General features: G+C 41.6%; 1 protein-coding gene across 1 annotated transcript in view; it reads right to left on the bottom strand.

The window, feature by feature from the left end:
* ZNF618 (zinc finger protein 618) overlaps window positions 1-25,384 on the bottom strand; it is a 134,821-nt gene that overhangs the window by 75,463 nt on the left and 33,974 nt on the right. Inside the window, exons 3-6 of the mRNA XM_019541090.1 lie at window positions 18,728-18,984; window positions 13,890-13,985; window positions 10,717-10,794; window positions 2,975-3,013 (exon numbers count right to left, since the gene is read on the bottom strand). Coding sequence (XP_019396635.1) covers window positions 2,975-3,013; window positions 10,717-10,794; window positions 13,890-13,985; window positions 18,728-18,984 — 470 coding nt within the window. The remainder of the gene's footprint in view (window positions 1-2,974; window positions 3,014-10,716; window positions 10,795-13,889; window positions 13,986-18,727; window positions 18,985-25,384) is intronic.

Genomic DNA, 25,384 nt, shown 5'->3' with positions numbered 1-25,384 from the left:
ACCTACATTGAACACCTTCAAGAGTATATTGGATGCTTATCTTGCTGGGATCCTATGACCCCAGCTGACTTCCTGCCCTTCGGGTGGGGGGCTGGACTCGACGATCTTCTGAGGTCCCTTCCAGCCCTAATGTCTATGAAGTCTATGAAATCTATAAGGAAATGGTTATACTCTGAGGGTCAACAGTCTCAGGTCCCAGTCTCAGGTTTTGGACACTTGGATCTAAAGCTTTCAAACCCCTCTGGCTGGCATGTGTAGCCCAACTCCTCTGGGCTCCTGTCCAGAGACCCTGTACAAAGCAAGCAGAGTGGCTCTTCCCAATCCCTTGTCTGCCTTGTTCTTTCCTTCCTTTTTCGCTATTCACATCCTGTTACCCTCTCTACTGGCTGCCTGAGTGGCTCTCCTCAGGCATGATGCTTACGAAAGGTCCTTTCAGTCACTCATCCTCTCTGAGCCTTTAACTTCTTCTTTTCAAGACCTATAGCTTTCTTCTGGTCTGTCCATCTCTTGCAGAGCCATTGGCCCCAGCTGAAGAGTCAGTTCATTAATGGCTGTGACAGAATAGGGTATACACTCGCCATAACAGGAACAAAATACATGTACGAAACCCTCCAGCTTTTCCTGCGTGTTTTGCTCTCTACTCCTCTCCTTATGTATCTGATACTCTGAACATGCAGACGGCCTTCCCTATACAAGATGCAATGGGAGCATCCTAAACACTGAAGAAACTCAGTATGTTTTAAATGTCTGCATTATGTGGCTGAATAACTAAACCTGTCTCATTGAAAGGAAAAGGAAACAACAACAAGGCCCAATGACTCTCTTCAGCAAGAGCAGAAATAAGAGGCTGGGGTCTCACTAAGGGCAAACAGGGAAGCATCAGGGACAACAGAGCACCAACTGAAATAAGAAATGACCAAAGAGCTTGATGTTCACTGTGAAAGGTGCAGGAAGAAACCTACCTGATAATGTACTACAAAGCACTGCTCAGTGAAGTTAAAACGAAGGACATGACTGAGAAGCCTAAACCAGGGCCCAAAGTATTACTACTAGCTTTAGCCATTCAAACATCCTCAAAAAAACCCTAAAAAGGTTTTTAAAAAAGTTCTCATTTTATTTTAGATGATACACTTTGCATGTTGTTTAGTTAGCCTTCTGTTTTTTGGCATCTTAGGATGAATTTGCAGCACACGTCCAAGCTGTTTTCTACAACTATTGGGCCTACCAACTTACCTTTTTATTTTTATTTGTTAACAAAAAATGGGATTCTTACCTAATCACATGCCTCCAGAAGCTGTGGCTTTAAGACGGACATGAAATAACACAAGGCTTTTGATAAAACTGCAAGACGTGGCAACACCAAATACATTTCCAGACAGGAAAAGTAGCTTAGAAATTACAAGTTTATTTATCCTGTACACTACTATGGTAATGGGTCTGAAGAGAAAAGGTATGACTTTGGAGACTGAAGATGGCTAAGTTAGTGGATGCTTTTTGGATTTATATGACATGAACTTGTTTCTGTTCTGGTCTTGTTTCCCTGTGCTGTGCTGGTGTTAGTATGGTGACAGGCAACCTCCAACACATGCAAGCATACAGGGTGTGCAGCTGTTATGTAGCGAGATAGCTGAGCATACTGCTAGCTATTCAAGATTTTTTTTGTTGGGAAAAGTCCCACTCACCACACATGTAAAGGAGAGTTTTACCCTGTGAAAAATGGATTTGTGGAGATGAAGGAATCAACAGCCTCCTGACAGATCTGCTTCTCAACAGGGTAAACTACCCACCCTGTGACCAGACTGCTGCTGGCACCCAAGTCAGCTGAGACCTCGCTCAGGTCTGACAACACTGCACTGCAGTCTCTTTGTATAAATATGCCCTCAGCTACAAATGTCTGTATGGTACGGATACAACCTCAACCCCACAGGAGAGCACTGAAAAAGGCATGTGAGAAAGAAGCATCTCAGGAAACACTGAGGTGACACCATTTCATTTTGACTTCACTCCCCATACACAGAATCACTCAAAGCTGTGTCTGTGGGTTTTATAATCAAAAGGTACAAGGTGAAAGCACCCCAAGGGCCAATGATTCCCAAGTGGGAAAGCACTGGAATAGGTCAAAGGCATTAAGCTGCAGTTCACAGAACCAAGTTAACATTATGTCAGGGGAAGCCAGCAGAAGGAGAGAAATAGGAGCCCTAGGGGAACAAAGGTGATGAGGGAATTAATGGGGTGTGCTCCATCAGCTTTTACATATATACCATATCCAGCAAAGCACCTTCCCGGCATTGCTCTAATGAGTCTCACCAAGGAAATTTTTTTCATTAGCTTAGTGGAAGCTGCCCTCCTGTGGTAATCTATGGAAAAGTGCGATGTGACAGAAATTACCAAACAGGAATGGCTAAAGAAACACAAGAGAGATCTGAACAAATACAGGAATTGGCATGCTCAAACTAGCAGGCAGAGGCAGGCAGGGCCACGAGCTGCTGAGATTACAGGTGCTCAGAAAGTATGCCTCGGGACCTCTGATGAAAGTACGCAGGTCACCCCCTTCTGTCCCTTCCCAACACTACCAAACTCACCTGCCGTGGTTTTAAAACATCTCGGCTACTAAAACAGAGAAGAGTCACGGGAACCACTTCTTATTGCGGTGCTAGACCCCTCCACATCTCTCCTCTGATCTGCGTACGTATCTGACATTTCGTTGAGCACCTTGGCATACAGACCCCAGGCAACAGGAGGAAAGTAACAAGCTAGATCTAAATTCAGCAATGCCAATGTTGCAGTGAGAGTCAGGAAATATCACAAACAAGCCTACCTGCATCACTCAACAGACAATGAAAAAGAGATGTGGTTCACCAGGTGAGGGGTGAAACACCTCCCCACAAGCACACCCACAAACATTGTACTGTGCTTCAGTACACCTCTGAGCCCCAATCCCCCCTCACACACATACAGTGAAGTTAGTACTTACTGCCTTGTGAGGCTCCTTCACCTGAGGCAGCTTCAGTGTCTGCAAAGAGAAAGAGCTGCACTTAGATTTGACAGCAGATTCTGTCAAATGTTTGACAGCACACAGCTTCTGCAACTGCCTTACTGGGGGGGCGGTAGTGTTGCAAATCCTGGCTCCTCAGTCCCTTCTTCTCCAGTCAGCTCCCTCCATCTCCACAATATTGATTCCATAGCTGTGTGCTGGCCCCTTTCTCTATTGCACACACACCATGTGGAAAATTCACAAGAGTGCAGACTCTGCATGGGCTGCTGCTGCTCCGAACCAGCCTATTTCAGCACAAAGAAGGCCCCGGAGGTGCTCAGCTCCTGCAGAGGGAGGAGCACCTGGTGAATTTGCAGGGCTCCTTTTGAAGGCAGGATCTGTGTCAGGTTAAAACCTGCTGAGAATGGCTCGGCTGGTGGTAATAGGAGCTTGAGGTATGGGTCAAGATGAGGCCCCTTTAATGATTTTCTTTTGTACTGAAGCTGTGTAGGAGCTCTTCAATTCCGGTGCATTTGTTTTTTTGGTTTTTTCATTTACATATATATCCAAAGCAATGACATTTGGTTCCTGAGCTCAAAACTGGGTTGCTTTTTAAATAGAAACATTACAACCAAGTGTCACCTACACCGGCCCAGCAACAAAAGGCTGTAGCTTAGAATCAAACAAGGACCTGAGCCAGGAGTCCAGAGCATGGTGCGTCTGGCGACAGGGATTTCCTGGATCTCATGCCCAGGGCTGGCTGCTGCTCAAGTTGTCCCATACCCCTGTGCACTACCAATACAGTATGACCAGAGTGCTCCAGCTGAAGTGATTTTAGATCAAATAGGAATGAGCTGCCTGCAGCTCATTTTCTGTGAGGGCCCCCTCAGCTATCCTCAGGTGGAAAGTGCAAAATCTCTCTCTTTTTTTTTTTTTGAGCAGACACTTAAAACAGTGAAGCAGATGGACAGGAAGCTGAACATCCTTGAGAGTCTGTGGTTCAGATGGGTGGCTAAGTTCAGAGAGGTATATTCAACAGTTCAAGTGTTATTAACTGAATATGCAAATATAAATATAACATTTTTCTATTGAATGTTTCTTGAAATAACTAATGTGCCTAGATTCTTGGCAACTACTGTACGCATGGAAATATAAACAGAACATAATGCCTGCCCAATATCACTCCCATGGGGGAGAGAGGGTAGAGGCACCATGGCATGGTGTCACTTTTCCATGTACTCTTTGCTTTCCCATTCACAGAGCTAGGTCCAATATAAGGAACAGGTGATCACAGGGGTGAGACCTCAACAAAAAATGGACAAAAGCCACTGTAATTCTTCCTCTGACTGACCAGCACTACGCTGCAGTTTTCATTTCTGGGTTCTCGGGGATCACTCGTGGGAAGACAGGAGAGACAGCCCTGACCATGGCAGAGCATGTGACCAGAAATAACAAACACCAGTGATCATATTACAAGCCCTACATGAGTACAATGAGATGAGGCTGCAAGCTGGGAAAAAATTCCCAGTAAAAATTCAGAAAATGTAAACATTTTGACTTCAGAGCCATGTTAAACTGCATACCCTATGTACCAAACTGTATTTTAATAACCACATTTTAATAAAAGTTATTCCAGATGTTCCACAAGGGCAAGCTAATGTTACTATGAAAATCACAGCAGTTTCATTTCATTGCTTTTTCATTTTAAAATTTGCAACCTTAAATTATTAATGCAAGTTTTTGCATTTAGTTTCCTTGCTTCTAACACAAATACATATACAAATATATGGTTATGGACCTTGGAAATTTTGCAATTCTGTATTACCAGTCTGAATGTCTTTCATGCATATGTGTGTGTGTGTGTGAGAGAGAGAGAGAGAGAGTGTCTGTATACATATGTATTTATATATAATGATAATGATACTAATACTAAAATGTAACAATGCCATGTGCATCTCAGGACATTTGTACATCTTCATAAACTGAAGCCCCAGATCAGAATCACAGCATCTACAGAATGACTGAGTCATAAAACTGTATTTCTGCACAGCTGTTATAGATTTGAAATGGCACTACTCTCTCACTAAAGTGAAAAAAACCTAGTGGTGGCTCAATGGAATTCTTTACCATTATATGCTGCACAGATAACAGCATACACAAACCATCAATACTTTATACTTAAGTGTGCACAAATGTTAATTTTAATCCTTCATTATCCCGCTTTAAAATAGTTCCTTCAAATTTAATGTGTCAAAATTCAGTTTTTAAGTTCATCCTTTTCTGAGCTGCGCATGTGCAGACATGTTGCAAGAAAGTATATTGACCTTGCTTGGCTAAATCAAGAATGGTTTCACAAACAAAAACCAAAACAACCCAACCATGAGTCACCTTTCTGACAAAGTTACATAGGTAAGTGAAAGTAAAGTGATCAGAATGGAAATTAGTTTATACTCTAAAGGTGACTTAAGTCATTACTATAACCATGTCTCTATATTCCATGTAAACTATATTGCAGAATGGTAAGCCTGTCTTTTTCAGCACTCTCAAAAATGCTGGGGCTCTGATGGTGCAGTATATAGCAGGGCAAATGTGCCCATCACCAAGCCTTAAATTTCTTAACCTTATCTGTGCCAATATATTTTATTCAGCTATGAAAATATACTGCATGTGCTTCATAAATGGTTTTTCAAAAGCCATAATTTGGTAAAATAAAACCCAATTTCCTTTGGTACCAGAAATACCATTTCTTTTCAATAAGAGTTATCTTCCCAATCACATTTCAACTTTCTATCCCCAGTCACTTCAGAACCATAGCTATTCTAAAATTATTTCCACAATACATATGTGATGGGGAAAAAAATACCTCCAACCCCCATACCTCCATGTTTGAAAAGCTGAACTGGTTATCCACCTATTATCAAACTTTTCACTATAAACAAACAGAATTGGGCAGAGACCAATCCAGGAAACTTTAACCCCAAATTTGAAAGTACTGCAAAGTTCTGAGAGAATCAAAAAAGAGGATGTCATTAAAAACCGTCACTCAATTTTATTAATATTAAGAGTAGTAGCATTATACCTGATCCTCAGCTGATGTATCCATATTGAACTAAAACGGCAGTCAGTCTGACAGTGAGGTTCCTTACTGAGCCTTGCTTACTGAATAATGTAAGTAGGGACCTACCAAAATCATGAACTCACAATTTTTGTGGAAACCGTGAAATCAGTAGGTCTCCCATGAAAAAGTGCAGGGACTGCAAAAAAGCAAGGGGGGGGAAGGGAGGGAATAAAAAGGAGCTTTAAACAGAAAACAGCAGGAAGCCCTGAAGTCCTGAAGCAGGGAGGGAAGGAGAGGGGGGAGCTACTGAGAACCCCCACGCCTCTGATTGACCAAGAGGCCCCACAAGTCCCAGAGATTGACAGATGGCCAATCTTCATCCATGGGGGCCCACGGCACCCTGCTGTGAAAATGGAGACTGGTGCTGCACTTAGACCACAAAATCAGGGGGCAGCTGCCCTGAATTCAGTAGGTCCCTTGTAATAAGCTATATTAAAACTACAGTTATGCCCTACAAGGAAAGACTCCTTTGCTGTTCTGTCAGAACTACTAGAGTTCACATTAAGACTTGCTTTATAAACTTCCGTTTTGCCTTGCTCCAAACATTCTGAAAATTTCTTTTGGACAAAAATTTTTCATGCCTAGTCTCGGTCTAAAGGTTTATTATTTTAAAATCCTTTGAAAGCCTAGTAAAATGGCCTCTCTCTACCATCTCTTCAATAAATGATAAATGCTTTCCTACTCACATCACTAAAATATGACTGAACCATTTAATGTCAAATGTTCAGATGCTAATTCCCGCAAGTATTAGATCCTTTCATTGTTTAAAAATGTGAATTTACAAAAAACGGTGATATCAAAAACATTCTGACATGCACCGACATGCATGCACAGCGTTAATTTTTGCTAATGTTGGTATCCCAGATAACAGCTATTCTCATAGCTAGGTAATGCAGCGCTTGGGTCTCACGCACTACGTTCTGAGTTCCTGATGTCCCAGCTGGGTTTAACATTGAGCCAGAGGAGGAGGAGGAAGGCCACGGCTCTTGCATAGTTCCTAAACTCTTCACAAAGGAGTCTTTCAGCTCCTCTATCTTAAATGATATTTTCATCTGATTGTTTGTTTGCTTTAAAAAGAAAATGGTACTTATCTTTATTATTTTTTAACGAATTAAAAAATACATGTTTGTATTGAAAAGCAGGGAAGAGGGTGCTGCTCCTCTGAAGGTAAACTTACATTGGATTTCCATGCTAGAGCTTCAGATTTCTAGGACAAATCAGGATAAAAATTTTAAGATATTTTGCTGTCTGAAGCACTAGTTGAATGCGAGTTCACTCCATCACTTTACACCCATAAACTGTCAGGATTTCACTTCCTTTGACCTTCCATCCAACCCTGAACAACACAGAAAAACCGTGTCTGTTTGAGTTAACACACCAGAAAAATACCAAGTTTGCCAAAAGGTAACAAACTATTCTTGAAAGTGAACAAACATCCAGCCAAAAAACCACGTTTACACAAAACCAAAATCTCCCTAACCTCTGCTAAGTTGGGAGGAGGTGGAGATGAATGAAGACAAAAAAAATCCATGAGATTGCCTCTGAACACCAAGAAAATAGGAAAGCAGTCTTCTGTTCTGTAGGACTGATATCAAAGATCAAAACCCCCACACAGGCCACAGGTGTTGCAGTATGACTACTTACAGTGTAAGCCAAAACTGCAAGAAATATAGGGATAAAATAATTCCCACACAGCAAAAACAATAAATAAGCAAACCTCAAAGGGATGCATCCTCTAGAAAATAAAATAAAACAAAACAGAACATCCATCATTATAAGAAACGTTCCAAAAGTAACAACAACAAAAAAATCAGATGGGCACGGGAATATGTGATTTGTCCATTTCTTGTCTCAGGGCAGAATCTTCACCACCAAGTGGTGGCACCCCTCACTGGAGGGGAGTTGTGGCAGGAACAGTCCTTTGGATAGCGAAGTGCACCATATGAATGACTTCGTTTTACCTGAATTGAAGCAGGTCTGAGATGGATTTAGAATCCAGTAAGGCTCAGTCAGTGATAAAAGAACTTAATGACCTGGTGTCAAAAGAAACCAAGGCCATTTTTGGTAGCTTTGGACCATTCCAGGTTAAAAAAGAAAAAGACAAGGGTTTCTTAATAAACAATTAATCTGGACACTTCTCCACAGGAGCAGGCCAAAAATCCCAGGAAGAAAGCACCTTGAAGAGGTGGGCAAGAAACCAATCCCAAGGGAGTTGTGCATCCTTTGAAATGACCTGATGTACTGGGGGCATGTAACCTGAAGTTATCAAAACTATAAAGACAGGCAAAAATCAATTGACTGGAGGTTCACTGAACCCAAAGAAAGGGCACATGACACCCTAGCTGAATTATGGTAGTTGAGTGCACAAAGGAGATGGGAAGGACTTCAGCAGCCAAAGCTGCAAGAGCTTTGAATTCAAGATCCCATGGCAGAGATTGAAGATCGTGAATTTAAGCACTCAGTGAAGAAATGCAAAGTTAGGGCTGTATCTATAGCCTTCAATCTGCCCCATATACAAAGTACATGGTCATTTATTGCAAATCATTTGGAAATGAAAAGACAAAAATAAGCATTTCCAGGGGCCTAGGGATAACAACTTGATCACATTAAAGTCAATGGCAACTCCTACTGACTTCAGGGAGTGAAGTGTATCAGGATTTCATTTTAAGTACTTAATTGGATGTTTTACTGTGAGATGTAACATACTGTACCTGACTGCTATATTAAGATAGTGCCTGTGGTCTCCAACTGAGAGTAGGGTCTCAGCAAGAAACTGTCCATACTAAAAAACCAAAATATTTCTTGAAAGAGTTAATGTTGCAATGTGACTGCATACTTTGTATTGGCCAGCAACTAACACCATTCAATATTGTACTTCTTTATGCTGCTATGCTTCAATTACAGCATGGTGTTAATTTGTAGCACTACTCAAATAAAAGGCTTTCATGAATTTTCTTGGCATTCACAAAATTATATCAAATATTAGAAAATGCTGTGCATATTTAGAGTTGAAGAAAAAAATTGTATAATATAACATAGTACTTTTTGTGAAATAGTATGTTTTAATTACATGGTCACATATAATATACTTTCAAACTGGCATTTAAAGATATATATTAACCCTTAATTCATGCGTATGCTCATTTCTGCAAGTTTAACTTTTAATGTTAATATTACATTAATGCCTACTAGGTTTTACGCTGGCATTTTCACAGCAGCCCTGGAGAGTTAAATATCTCCTATCCTTAGACTCTGAGAATTCCAGTCGTAGTCGTTATATTGAAGAATACACTGGCTACTATTCTTATTCAGATTGAGGCAGCTTCAAAAAGTCTTCAACTTTCAGGGCACATCTACATGTTGCCATGCTTTAGTACTTCTTTTTGGAAATACTAAAGCACGGTGCAGTATGGGCAATTACTGTGTCATGTGTGCAGTGCATGGTTAGATTTTGCCACTACATTGCCATAGTGGGGCACTATACTGGGGAAGTACATGTAGACCCACATGATTGCTACATCGCTGTAGCGTGCCACACAGTGATGTAGCGTGTCGCTATATTGTCATAGGGCACTGTGTAGATGTGCTCTCAGAGATTTACTTTACTGCTTATCTCAAAAATGAAAGATAATAAATGGAGTTCCACATGTGTTGTGCTAATTTCAAAAGCCTCTAATACTTATTTCATGATGATATTGCTTCAAAAAAAAGACATATCCGCGTTTTGACCAACTCAAGCGTATAGCTACAGAAAAAGTAGTAGCAGAGCAATGCCTTTCCCTAACCCTACATTCTGTTTCTTCTGATCTGTGACTAAGCGTGAGAAATTTCATACCAATGGTGCATTTAGAAAGTTACAATTAAAAATGGGATTCTGAACTTGAAGTGTCCTTTGAACTTTTGACACATCGATGGTATGGAGATACTACAATAATCTATAGAAAAATTAGACAGTGGATGTAGAAGATAATGCCTCTAAGCATTTAGGTAACTGCTACCATCACCATCTTAAATGTTTAATTCCCCTCCAGGACAACATTCAACAGCTCTGAATAATTTGTCAACAGCCCACCAATATCCTTAGACAGGAAATTTGCTCAAACCATTTTTGCGGGCCTGTCATGTAACAACTGATTTCTAACACAACAGAGGCGGAAATTAAAAAAAAAAAAAAAAAAAAAGGATGGCTGGGCAGGAGGCTGGGGAACCATGAGCAGATCGCCTACTACTGCTACGGCAACTGGACTGCTGACACAGACAGATCCGTGCCAAGAAAGGCAGCTTCTCATGTGGAATGCTGCATCCGAGTGGAATGATCCCAGCATAACACTGCACCCAGTTACAGCCACAGGAAGAGGCCCATGAAGACAATTTCAGATATCTTATTTAATATTGCGGAATGCGATCAGTTTATGGCGCTGTCCGAAAGCATGCAGCTGGAGCACAGATCCCGCTGAGTCTGACAACAACAGCAGAGGGCAATCCTAACACAGGGCCATGTGGCAGACTGATAGCACTGACAAGCAGTAGCAGCAGAGGAGCCACTCAGGCCTTCCCAAATATATCTCCTGAGCATGAATGTTAATGTAGAATTCCCAAAGCTTTGAGCAGGAGAGAGAGATACCTCTATGCGCTCGCACATGGGTCTGGAAACAGTTGTAATACTTGTATTTCTTCCCACATATTCCACATTCATAAGACCCTGAAAAACAGGACAGAAAAGTGTATATCACCATATTAGAACAGCAACAGATGGCACCATTATACAGAGACAACCACAAACTGGGCAGAGAAGAGTACAACTTACAGCAAGGGAATATTTGGAAGATTCATGGGAATTATGGCAGGAATCTATACCCCATTGGCCAAGTCTGGATTCTGTGTTCTGACTCATGTAAGAGTACTTCACATATGTTGCTGATCTTCCATGTTCAGTACATCTTTGGAACCTTATTAATAATGTGAAAGAACCACTCTCAAAATAGTCTGAATTATGTTTTGATAATAATAGTAGCTAAAATTCTAGAGGCCAAAGTTAACCTTGAATTAGTACCTGGTAGATGGGGGAAAAAGTGTGCAATCTTAAACGAAGGCAACATATAACTACGTCTTGGTAAGTAGCGTTCAAAATATCTCAAGAAATGTAATAACCAAACAAAAAGATATGGTAAATATACATCAAGAGAAAACCAGAAAGATAAAAATTGAACTTTTGCTCTTTGTAAGTAAAATCACATGATACTTGTATTCCCTCTTCTCAATTTGTATAGCTAACCTGTTGTTTATAAACGGTCGACAGAAGTAAAGCTGAGAGAATAAGTTGTAAAGACAAAATTACTCAATGAATTTAGCCTCTCTTGTTCACAGGATGTTCATGAGCAGACAGAAACCTGCTCATATCTGTTACAGTTCTTTGATGCTATCTTTAGCTCCAAGAATTGGTTGTCAATTGTTTTTACAAGTACACGTAATTCATTATTTGTATTGTACCGGTTAGCTACAACTGGCCAGATAACACTTGAGGTACTGTTTTTGCTTTCCAAACAAGGAGCATGGCAGGAAGGGTAGAAAGTTGTATTGCAAAAGTTAAAATTTGATTTCTGCAAAAGCCTGGGCATGTGACTTTGAAATTCCCATTTCCCAACAGTGCAAACTGTGAAGGGATCACAGACGTGGCCAAAGTATGTTGCAGACCATTTTAACACAAATTCACAGGCTACAGGCTGTTTTATTCATCCAATTCTAATCAAAACTGATGTCTCTCAAGGAACAAATCTCATCTGGTTATTTTTATTCCTTTATGGTTATATCCTCTCTTTCTCATTTCATGTCCTCTCCCTTGGGAGAAAATGACTGTCCCCTTTGTTTTTAAACAGAGCTGAATTCTACTCTATCCATCAGAACCATTGCTAGCATCGCTTGAGAATGTCTTTGGGCTGGGAAAGCTATTCCTTGTCCACTAATGCTGAAACAGCATGGGAAGCTCATAGGAATATACCATAGCCTATTACACTATAGCAATAAGGTGACTTTGAAGCATTATTCTGAAATTCTGTAAGTATGTTAGAAAGGATATGACACTCAAATGAAACTGAGTTTGGTTTCTTTCTTGCCATGTTTCTTAGCAATGGATTAATAATATTTTTTAAAAGAAATTTAAAGGTAGACTGCTAATACAAGAGTAAGTCTGGTTTTAACAAATTCACCATCAAATTCTGGACCTGAATCAGTTGACAGCATCCCTCTGAAATCATTTTACATGTTAAATGATTATCATACTTGTCCTACAAAACAAAACCTCTTGTTATAAGAAACAGTTCAAAAGAAAATATAGCAAATATTAATATACTTATCACACTTTGGTTACAAAGAATAATGATTTGTGTTTACAGCAAAAGATAAGTCATACCAACAGGAAATATGAAAGAGAGCCATTAGCAGTAATCACCTATACCAATAGCAGCTTGTCTATGTAAAAAAAAAAATAAGAACAAGGGACTTTACTCTGAAAATCTTTCTTTAATATATCTCCCCACTACTTCCTGTGGAAATTATTTCTGTGGCATTTAGGTGCATTTGCGTGCACAGCATTTCATGAAGAAAAAAAGTCCATACATGTGACCGTGCTCCTTCTGGCTCAAATATGAAGCTCTATTTGAGTCGCAAACACACGCTTAGGAGATTGTGCATCTGAAAACAAGTGATACTAAGAGGTGAGAAGGATGGATAGTGCTGGCAGTGCCATGCAAGATTGCCTCCTGCTGCCCCCGACTGTCTAAATCTCTTGATCCTTTGTTATTCTAGCCATTGGCTTTTCCTAGTAAGAATTTGTCAGTTTGCTGATATGTGGTCCTGAGATGTGGACATATAGGGCCAAAGTTGAAAGACCCACCAAAGTCCGCTTCACATGAGACCGGAGCCAGCATTAGAATCCACATCCCCACCAGTGAAAAGCTAGTGCTTTATATCACTGTCAACAAGACCCTATGGCTTCCTGTTTTAATTTTACCTTATATTTATACAGCTCAAACCCCTGTAACTATTGCTCACCTTGCACAGTACCAAACACTACAACAGTGGCTTTCAGAAGAGCTTGGAGCACAGGGACTACTTGCCCCATAATACAATGAAGGAAGCAAAAAGTCTGGCTCCATACAGACTTGTCTTTGTGCCTGCTCCACATCCTCAAGTAAGGGCTCCTCTACCCATAAGTTCTGAGCTCTTGCACCCTAAGGCAAGAACAGTTACAAGCACCATGTCCTGAAGACAGCATAGCTTACAGAAGGTAGGGAACCCAAATAAGCATTCTGCGGAGCTGGATTTCTCCAGTTGTGCCAAAGTGAACATAATGGTAGAGGCATCAGTTTTGAAGCTGATCTACTCTATGGTGTTATGTGGAGTGGGGTGGTAGAAACAGTCACATGCCTCCAAATCAAAGGTGGGAATGACTTGTCACAATCAATGTGTTATTTAATGGGGAGGAAAGATGTGGTGAGAAGAGGCATCCTGCAGGTCACAATCTTACAAAGAGCATGCTTGTGTTGGCTTAGATACTGCTGCTTTGGCCTTGGGGACACCTTGGGCTTTTATCCATGTCAAGACAAGTCATGCAGGTTAAAGCTGCTTCAAATATGAAGAGAGACAGGGAAGGGGGGTGTTTGGTTAATAAGTGCATTAGATTTTGTCAGGCTTTTACTAAGTCTTGCATTTGGAGTGTGAGCAACATGCTAGTTGCATCCAGAGCTTTCCCTCACTCTTCAATCCCTGGTTAAATTTTCACACCTTTCCATCACATACCGGACGTGTATCTCAATGCATGGTCAAAAATCCAGGTGCCTGAATATCGATTTCGTGTATATCCAACAGGAGAGCCACGTTCCACTGCTTTTCCATCTAAATTGCGCAAAAAAAATCAGAAAAAGCCCTTAAAGTGGATGAATTTCCAAAAGGTAATGATGGCTGAAAGCTAGTAAAAATGTCACATGCTCATTTGATGCGACGGCCTTATATCAAAATGTCAAAAGGCCACAGAGTTTTGTACGGCTTTGTGCAGCACCATTTTATCTAATGTAAATATTGGGCTCCCCTAAAGTGCTTGCATGTTAAAATAATTGAGCAACTCTGCAGGTAGAGCATGAGCATATTAGCTTGAATCAAATGAATACAAATTAGTTGATGGTCTAATAAGCAGAAGGGTTTGCACATGGACCTACCCTCTCCATCCTTGTCTCTTCTAGGTAACATTTATGACCCAATACTCTACCTGATCACATACCATGGCTCCAATGGGAGGGTTTAAATAGATTCTAATACAAAATTCCTTTTGATTAAATCCCAAATAATATAAACTCTTTCAAAATCCAGATACCAAAATAATGAGATTCTTAACATTCCAAGACAGAAGTTATCTTGTCTACATGTATCAAAGTCCCACACCCGATCCTCTCAAACTTCCAGCAGAAAGTGTCATTTCCACTGCCTTTCCTCTAGGCTTCCATATAGATTTTGTGGGAGTTCACCTGTCAAACTCTTCTACTTACGAAACCTTAGCATCAGTGTTATTCATCCAGCCCAGACCCACAGGCAGCATGAAAAGTCATCAAAAAACCTTACATTTCTGAACTGCTCTGGTGTTAGAAACATGACCACCTGGTACACGTGAGGACAGCAGGGCATTCCTTATACTTGCTCCTAAAGATGTGGAGCACAGAGGGATTTGGGGTGTCAAAGTTCTGGCATTCAGCTACTGATCAGGTCCCAAAGTTACTGCTAATTATTTTGCTAATTCAACTTACTTGCAATGCCCAAATAGGGACCCAATGCCTAAGGAAGTATTAGCAACTGTTCTGCAGAAATGAAAAGATTAAGCCAGCGGTCCCTAAACCACCATCCTTGAAGCTTAAGTGACCAACACTCTGGGCATCAACCACTACCTTCATCTTATTCAGCTCTAATACACAATGGAGCTTGGCATGTTCCCAATGTAGGGAGAACAAAATGCTGAGAACAGAGAGTGTGTCCAGCCAGAGCCAGGGCACCACTGTCAGGGGGGCAACACACACACGAGCAACCCATGCACACAGCTGCACTCTCCCCCAGCCCTGTCCCGCCCTGGGCAGAAGGAGCAGTGCCTAGCCCATGCAGGCTCCCTGCCTCCAGCTTCTGCTGGAGCACCATGCTGCTCCATCTCCTCAACCGACTGTGGCCCATGCCCCTGCCTGCCTCAGAGAGGGGTGCGGGGAGAAGGGAGGGACACCAAAATACAAGTCTGTCCAGGGTACCATTTTCCCTAAGGCCAGCTCTGTCTCCAGCCTTGATATAGACAAGCCACCTCCCACTGCACTGACAATAATTCTTCTATTGTACAAGAAGAGGTTCTCTGTGTATCTTGTATTAATATATTACCAAAGTGGTGGTAATTTGTCTACTTCTGACTCATTAATTATACTTTATTATGCACCATAGAAAATTATCACTTTAAACACCCCAAGTCCAAATCTCCATGAAGAAATCATCCCTTCTCTACCTTCCATGTGACTGCAGCTCTAGCAATTTCCACAGTGGGCAACCGAATCAATTCACCATCCAGGTTTGACAAGGGAGGCCTTATGGAAAAACCCTCATGCAGCAGCAGATAAGAAGCAGCTTTCCCTTAAAAGGTATGAAAGGGAAGGGTTAGAGCCATAAGCTATTAGCAAGCCTGGATCCCACAGTCCAAGAACAGCAGCAGTACATTGCCAGGCGGCAATGGCTTTATTGAAAGTTGCAGAGATGACTTTGCAGCTATGGAAATATTACTTGTTTGTGGTGTTTGCGAGGGAGTAACTGGAAGTGGAGGATGCAGAAAACCTGAATAGGAGCCAGCTTGAGAAACCACAAGGAACTGATATCTGTGCACTGCAGTTCACACAGAGAGCAGTATTTGGTGGCCAAACAGAAAAGTTATTCAGAGCAAATCTGAGTGTCACCTCCCAACTGAACAAGAACCATGTGAATGGCTGGATGAATGGATGCACTTACGGGCCTCCTTTCACAATGGAATTGGAGCTAACTGCCAATTGCCTCAGGATCAAGTTGGCTTTAAAGAAACCCAGATACAAGGGTATAAAATACAAAATATGATGCCCAATTTATTTAAAGGGGAATTGCTAGCTAGGAGGTTTTTTTAGTCCATTCCTTATTACTTTTAATGTTACAGGATTCTGGGCATTTTTGATATTGCTTCTTGTAATTTTAAGTGAGTTTGAAGTGGTGATTTTAGGTATTCCTTTGGTTAATGCAGGAGACTTGATCCAATGACCCAGGAGGCCACTTCCATGTTCCTAATACCTACTTTCAAATTTGAAAATAGCATCTTCCCTGCCTTTCGTCGCCACACAGCTTCCCCTTGCAGATAGCTACACAACTTTCCCCAAGTCTCCTGCATTTGGGCACCATGGCATTTTGCTATGTCCAAGTTCAGCAAACACCAATATGGCTGCCTCCTGTGTCTTTTTTTGGTTTTTACACTAGCGTGGTCAATATCATCTAGAATAGGAATTGGCAACCTATGGCCCGGAGACCAGATTGGACCTGTGGAGCCACTGAATCCAGTCCGTGGCGGGGGCTTTGGCAGTATTTGGGGGGGTGGGGGGCTTTGGCTGCAGGCACTCTCTCTGTGCTGCTGCAGAGACAACTTGTGGCATGGCCAGGCCCTAGCATCTGCCTCGGACCTAGGCTGGGTTGTTTGGGCCTGCATCCAGAAACGGTTGCTTCCACTGCTCTAGAAACTGCACTTGTAGAAATCACAGGATTAGTGTTTGTGGGATAGCTGCTAGTGCATAGCCAGCAGAGGGAGCTCATGCACAGTTCTCAGACTCACATTATGGACTCCTAAATTCTAGCTTCTGGAGCCAGCGATGTTGCAGAGGGACAGACAGTTCACTGCCAAAGCAGTGGTATCTGTTATGGTAGAGGCTACTTGTTTCCTCTGTTCAAGAGCTCTCGCTCTCTTCAGTTCACCCCTGCCTGTTGGTAGGCAAGGATTATCTCTGGGGCTCCAGCACTGCCAACAGTATTACCTGCCTGACTTTGCCTTGTACTCCTCCATTCTTGCAGTGGGTGGAGAAGCATGGGCTATCTGTGCCCCTTAATCTGGCCCTTGAACTTCTAAGAATAATTTCTACCAACCTGGAACCATGCTAAAGTGGATCAAGTTATTGTGTAAATAACTGTAGTATGTCACTTAATTCATCCCTTCCCTAATTAAACAACAGTTTTCTCCTCTTAGGCTGTAAAAGCCTGGCATATCCAAATGCCAGCCACGCCTACCAGGTCGCTGCTGCCTCTGTCCTTCATTGTATAATGGCTGCCATAGCTGAAGAGGGGATGGTGAATACAGTGAGCAAGGATTCTGAAAATCAAACACTCTTGAACCAGTTCCAGTCTGTCCCTGGCTAATGATGAAGTCTAAGGTTTCACTTAAAAGCAGGTAGGGTTAGGACTATGAGCTTAACAGGGAAAACCTACTGTAGTGTAGGTATAAATTGCAATATTAACTGTAAAAAAGTTAAACAAAAGTAACCCAGTTACTTCTTAGCCCCTTCAAGCTTCAAGCTAATGTGGTACTCTCACCACAGCCTACTTCAGTGATTTTCAACCAGGGTGCTGTAGTGAGATCCTTTTAAGTATAATGCACGATATTAGCACTGATAGGTGTGCATATACCTGGACATGACTCGCAAGCTAAACCCAGGGATTTGAAATAGGAATCCTGAGCATCAAAAACTTCCTGACTTGTGTTGGTCTGAGTTCTTTGAAACAAAAGAATTACTCTATCACAGTCAAAAAATGCACGGAAGCACAAGGCTGGCATTTTCCAAGGGGCATCTCAAGTCTAAAAAAGTTTGAGAACCACAGGTCTCCTTCGTTCTATGAAATGCAATGCATCCTTATACTAACAACTATTCTCAGGGTTAAGATTTGTCAAACCGGTGGCAGAAGCAGTTCCATTTTAGATATGGGGAATCTGTCCTGTGACCTGTGAGACATTTGACAGCACGTCTCAATTTTTTTTAATGGAAAACTTTTCATCTAAATTAAGTTATTTGTGGAAAGCATTTTTTTCATAACCCCCCCAGCATTTTGAATTAAATCTGAAAATGCTTCTGCTCAAGTAGGGAGGAAGGTTGGTCAATTTTGTCAAAAACAACTACAAAGTTTTCCATTTTCAACTTATTTTTTTCCTGTTTTGCCACATAATGAATATATATATATATTCATTGGTTTCATATGTGACCACTGCATACATCATCTAGTTTCTTTTTCACTTCATTTCCCCATGTAAAATAAGGAGGGTTACTCTTCCCCTTCTCTCTCCTTTTGGCTTCTTTATTGAGGCTGTAAATCCTTAGAGCAGGGATTGCCTGTTGCTCTGCATATGCCTGTGGACCGTGTCTAGCACCATGTAGACCTGGTCTTTAAGCACAACTATAGTAAGGGGAGAGATGCTGATGATGTGGCAGGATACAGAGAAACTTTTAAAAACTCAGCTCAGAGACATGATAGAGCCAAACCTTGAAGGACCTGCTTTTTGGAAAACAAGGAATCAATCAGGGCAGGTGTATTAGATGACGGTGTATTAGATGACAGCTTACCGAGTGTCTGCTGGTTGCGGACCCCACCAATCACTACACAGATTTCTGCTGGCACATCTCCTGGCCCATCCTTTATGTTCTTCTTGGAATCTTTGGTGTCATCCTGCCAGATCACCTCTTCAATATAGTCATCTGGTACCTCTGTTTTCACTTTCACCTCAGTCATCATTCCAGTCTCTTCACTGGGAGAAGACTGGGAGGTCACAGAATCAGAGCCCTCTGCTTTCGGGCTCTTTGGACTCCTCTTCAAGCGCTCCCTGAGTAGGAGAAACAGGAGAAAATGGAAATTCTCATTTCAAGGTACCCTTTTATAAGTAACAGATACCTAATCTAAGAGACTTTGGGATTTAAAATAACAACATGTGTAGGTATGTGCATTTGTGATAAATGTCCTATTACATTTTAATTTACTTCTCAAAAGTAAGGACATTTTGTTAGGAAAACACGACCTAACCTCAATCACCATAAATAACCTTCACAAGGAAAAATACCAACCCATTAAATAAGAGCACAAGATCTGCTATGCCAGATCAGACCACTGGTCTCTTAAGTCCTGGATCCTGCCTCCAGCACAGATCAGTATTTGACCTATCAAAGGAAAGACGCTTGTCCAGACATAAAAAAAATGAAAATCTGCTCCTGATCTTTACATTTAGCAACCCTTACAAACCTTCAGAACTGCTCAAAAAACAGAGTCTGTGAACCTAACATGCTGATTATCCTGAGCAACCCTCATTCGAAAGCCTCTTCTCTGAATTTCTCCCACTAATGCGCAGTTTCTTCCTTTGTAATCCTTCGCTGCAGTGCAGCCCTCCAACCATAGTGTTTTGTCTAGGATTATTTTAAAACTTACATTAATGACCTGGAAAAGATGAAAATCAGATATGACATGACAGAGCTGGAATAAACACATAAAAATGTAAGCATTAAAGTAAAAAAAAGAAAGCTTTGAGTGGAGTTTTATCCTTTTACATTGAGATTGGTAAAAGGATGATACTGAAAGCATTAAAGATCTATGGATCTAAGATAGGGTCCATTTTACTGTATGGAGAGGAAGTATGGGGTGCTGACGCCATAGTTCATTCAAAAATAGAAACAAATTCTAAATACTTTTAAGGCAGCTTTTATCTCTACCATGTTCTACAATTGGGAGGTGCTCACGTGATCTGAAATGCTGTTGCTTCATGCAAGCACTTTAGCAAAAATAAGAATTTTAAAATCTTGGATAAAAATTACAATCTGTATACCTTACAAAGTACACCTTGAAAGTCTTTCCTCTTCCAAACAAAACCACTACTTGGATAGTTAAATAACACTTATATTCTCCTCCATAAAAATGGCCTGGGAAATGTACTGACAGTCACTGACACAATATTACTCTTAAATTTAAAACAAATATAAATTTAATAATTAAAGATGCCAGCATGCAGACAGATACGCAGGCAGTGAGATCTTCTAAAACTCTCCTTTTCTGTAGATTAATAAAGCACTCTTTTGGCCCAGAAATCTACTTACCTGAAGTACAAAACTATAAACAAGAGACCATTACTAGACTACGATTGACTCAAACTGAGATGTGCAGCTGCTATGGACAGGTGGTGCTGGACCCCATACACAGACAGGAATGTTCTTGCAGGAAGAATGAGACGGATGATTTAAACCACTATTTGTGGTCTCATTTGTTGAAGAAATAAGGGAAAATTTGACTCATTGGTGGAAAACGTTAAATACTGGGCTAATGAGAAAAAAACAGTTTGACTTCTCTCTAATAATTTACAGCCTGACCTATACTCCCTGCATTTATTTGCATTACTTGCATGAACAAAATCAAATAATATTCCTCTTTTTTATTCTTTTGTACCACTATTAGGTATGGTTTCATTTTATCTATTTTTCTATCATTGTATGTCATGCTCTATTTTAATGTCTTTTAAATGGACAGAATGTGTAGTCTTGTATGTTTTTACTAATAACCTTACATGATATACTTTTATTATTATATTACATATAATTTTATTGTCAATTTTACTATATTGTTTCAGCAAAAAGTGGAAATAATCTACTGCTACTACTACTGTTACTACACTGTGAAAAGAGGCAAACAACAGAGAGGCTAGGGAAAGTCAAAAAGGATCAGGGGAATGTAGAAACAGGACAAGGAAACAACATGAGATTCAATTTTTGAAAAAACAAAACTAATAACATCTTGGAGGAAAAGAGCCTTTATGAAAGCACATATCCTCAACAGAAGGAAGAAATCTGGAAACTTTAAAACTGGAAAACCTATGCCTGACAATGGGAATCAAGTCCAATCTACCCTTTTTCACGTGATATGGCAGCAAAAGAAAGAGCAATGGTGGGCTTGAGACAGGGGATCAGAATGCAATCTGCCTAACTGACTGTGCTAAAAATGTTCCTATCACCAGTCTTCGGCACCTTATTACCAGAGTTGAAGCAATTCTGACATGAGTGCAAAAGAAAGAAAGAATTTTACAGGATCAGTTTATAAGGACATATACCCAACGTAATTCAGCTAGTCAAAGACTATAAACTGAGAACCATAATAACAATTTATAAAGTACTCAGAGGACAGAAACACCATAAATATAGAAAAACTGCCAAGAATAGCTCAAAGTGTTGTTACAACTAGGAGTATCTGGTAACATAAGGAACAAGAAAGCTTAGGCTGAATATCAGATAAATCAGACATCTAACTGATGACGAGGGATCCTGGTTTTCTCTGTTTAAAAATCACAAATTCTCTGATTTAAGAGGGGGAACCCACCAATTCTTTGATGAAAAACTCCAAAATCCATATTTTTCCATGATTAAAATGAAATGCCACTATATATATAGGTATCAGTTGAACACAGTATTTTATTGATGTATTTACAATTTTAAAGCAATTTGGAAGCCTACCAGACCCTCAATCACTACAATAATATAAATTATAAATACCTATACATTTTGACGTTTGAGTTTGGGTCTTTCTTTATGGAAAATCCAAGCTCCCTCTGCCCCCTTCACTCACCAGCTTGAGGGTCCAACCACGGCTTTGTGGCACTGAGCAACCTTGATATACTAGTGCCCTGCCCATGCCATTGCCCATCACTACCAACCCACAGCTCCTTCACCCCTGCTGATGCCCTCACTCCCCACGCACAGCTCCTCCCCAGCTGCCAGGGCTACAGAACCAGGGACCCAGGTCCACAGCCCCCTACCCCCACAGCAGTGCCTAAGCCCTGGCTGCTACCTGAGGGAAGCAGTGGCTGCTGTGGTGGAGCTGAGCCTGGAGCCCAGCTCCCCTCCCTGAAGGGTGGCACAGGCAGAGGGGAGCCCTTTTGGGGAGTGGGTGTGGGCTGCCCACTGTGAGCTTGGGACTCCCTGCTCTGCCTCCATCTCCCCAGGGCCTCCAGGGCCCCACAGGCAGGACCCGGCATGGCAGGGCAGAGCAGGACCAGGCAGGGAAACTTGTTGCCACCACTGGGAGCTCTGCACTGCCATGGAGAGGTGCCCCTGCCTGCCTAGCAGCAGAGAGGGGCACAACTCCACACTGACATCCCCACTGCTGCTGGGCGGGCAGGGGGTGCCTTGCCATGGTGGTGCGGGGCTCACAGAAGCAGCACCAAGCTTCCCCACCCCACTCCGCCCTGCTGTGCTGGGTCCCACGCGCTGGGCCATGGAGGCCCAGTGGCAAGGGCAGTAGGACAGGGAGCCACAAGCCTGCACACAAATCTGGGTATGTCCCCCCCACATATCATCCCAGAAGCTCCTGCTGCTCCATCCTGCTCCCCGCCCAGGCTCTGTGGTTGCACATGGCCCCAGGCCCCCAGGCACATGCACTGCTCAGGCTGGGCAGGAGCTCAGTCCCAGGCCAAGCCCTGCTCAACTCCCTCCCTCCCTCACTATGGGGGCCTCACAATCCTCACTCCACCGCCCTCACCACTGCCAAATTTACCTACAGGAGCTGCTCTCCAGGCTGCCTAGCGGCCATGTGCATGTGCACATGGCACCCCCTGCCTGATCACTCTCCTCCTGCTCCCTCCAGCCCTTGCAGGCTGGAACTCTGCCAGCCTGCAGGGGGAATCCACCTTTTCTCACATTTTTCTTCTTTAAAGGAGAAAATTCAGAGTATTTCAGCATTTTTCTGTGGCGAATGGAAAACCCAGATCCCTGCTGATGTGATCTACCAGAATGCAGAAAAGGGTAGAAGAGGAAGAGCCACTGCTTGGGTTACTTAAAAAAGACAAGACAAAATACCAACAAATATATGCTAAAATGAATCCTTTACTGGTTTATGGGGGTGTAGGTTGTAGCTGTGTTGGTCTAAGGACATAGGCAGGCAAGGTTCATTCCATCCAGGAAGAACACACACCAACTACAGAGACTTCCTCAACACTTGACTCAGGGTTTTTAAACCCAAAAGCTTGCTAAAAAATGTCTTCCAACTATTTAAGCTGGTCTAATAAAAGATATCAGATTCACCCAAAGAACCTTGTCTTACTGGTTTATAACATTCGGTAGAAAGACTATAGGCAGATCAAAATACAATTCTCATAAGTGAAAGAGAAAATGTACAGGGGATGGAAGCAAGAGGAGCAGATGAACCAAGAGAATAATCATCTATAACAATTACTGCACATCCTCCTACATGGATATAAAGTTGCTATTTCAAATGGGTCAGTCTCATTGGAGCTGCCAGAGATTGTATAATATCCTTTCCTTACCCTCATTAAGTAGTGAAATACACAATTAATAACCCCCAAATTGAAAGAGTTATCCCTGAACTCCCCCAATTCAAAGAGGCACTTCCTCCAACTTCCCAAATCTTCTTGAGAATCACACAGAGCTTTTACTGATAAAAGAATTAAATAGAAAAATATGAATGAAAATCAGGAATTATTTAAAGTAACTCTACTAGGTGGCTAAAAACACCAGCCATCAGGAAAGAGGAATACATGGCTGAAAGCCCACCCTAGCTCTGTGGCAAACTGAAGACGATTAGAAATAAAAACTGAAGAGGAAAAATGAGCAAACAGGTAGTAATTGATCTAAATTATAAGCTAAAAAGTGCAGAAAATTGATAAGGAAAGCTAAAGACATCAGGTAAGTATTCATCCCTCACAGGGCTAGAGGCACTAAGAAGGAATTATTTTAAGTGCTTCAAAACAAAAGAAATCAAAGGCCTATTTACTAGATAAAGGTTGTAACACTACTACGGTAGAAAAGCTAAAACTGCTTAATAAATATCTCAGTTCTGTGTTTTAAAATAAACTGGATGATCACCTCATATCATATGAGGATGAAGCCCCTTGCATTCCATTTGTACTCGAGTAAAATGCTAAGCAACATCCACAACTTTCCCCCCTCCCCACTTTAGAAATCCATGGTGCATCCACAACTTGAATACTGTGCCATGTTCTGGTCCCCACACCTCAAAACAGATAGAGAAGAACTAAGAACTAGAGAAGGTAAAGAGAAATGCAACAAGGATAATCAGTGGTATGGAGGGATTTCCATATGGGAAGAGATTAAAGAGGCTAAGCCTATTCAGTTTAGAAAACAGAAAATTGAGGGGGGCATGATAAGGATTTTCAAGGCACTATCATATTTACTTGAATACAAAATAAGTTCATTGCCCCCCCCAATCAGCATCCTGAAAAAAAGAATCTCATCTTACCTTCACATACAAGGAAACTGCACTAAATACACTTTCTATCTCTGAACCACTGCTAAAAGCAGCATGTGCTTGGTAATAGAAACCAACTATGAAGTTGATTAACTACAGCCAACACGACTATAAAATAAATGGCCCATATTGGACAAACATACTGATGAGAACCTACCTTTTTTTTTTAAAATTAAAATATATTTGTTTTTATATATTTATTTATATATATAGAGAGAGAGAAAGAGAGAGAGATATCAGATCAAATCCCTGTCAAATTGTGCCGGTTAACAGGGATTTGAACTGAAAAATGGGTGTAAATCAGTAAAAACCGAATGTCTTAAAAAACTCAGAATGTGGAACACTATGGATGAATTAAGTCTATGGCAAATTACTATAGCAAGGTTGGGAGGCAAAGCATCAGTGCCCTTGTCGTAGTTAAATCACCAATGAAACTAGTGATGCTACTAGGGGACCGAATCAGACAACTGTCAGATCCTAGTTAATCAGCTATGGATATCAGCGGTGTTTCTCCCGGCCAACCAACCAAACAGATGGCTTTTCAGGCTACTGGCCCAGCACGTCAAATCCTCCAACTCAATGTTACGGGTCTTTCAGCAGCAAAGTGTTTCATAATCAGTTCTATGCAATTCACCACAAAGCTGACATAATTTGTCTTGAGGAGACCCATATTGAAAAGGAAGAAGCTGGTGGCTTGTTAATGGTTTTGATCCAATATGCTACACCCTTCATGCAAAATACCGGAGAGCATCATAGTTTCACAGCTAGTAGGGTCGGAAGGGACCTGAGCAGATCAAGTCTGACCCCCTGCCATGGCAGGAAAGAGTACTGGAGTCAAACGACCCCAGCAAGGTATACATCTAGCTTCCTCTTAAAGACCCCCAGAGTAGGAGCAAGCACCACTTACCTTGGAAGTTGGTTCCAGATCCTAGCCACCCTGACAGTGAAGTAGCGCCTCCTGATGTCTA

The sequence above is a fragment of the Crocodylus porosus genome, unplaced genomic scaffold (genome assembly GCF_001723895.1).
Source record: "Crocodylus porosus isolate Cpor-Errol unplaced genomic scaffold, CroPor_comp1, whole genome shotgun sequence".
NCBI lineage: Eukaryota > Metazoa > Chordata > Crocodylia > Crocodylidae > Crocodylus > Crocodylus porosus.
This window is presented reverse-complemented; position numbering and strand designations above follow the sequence as displayed.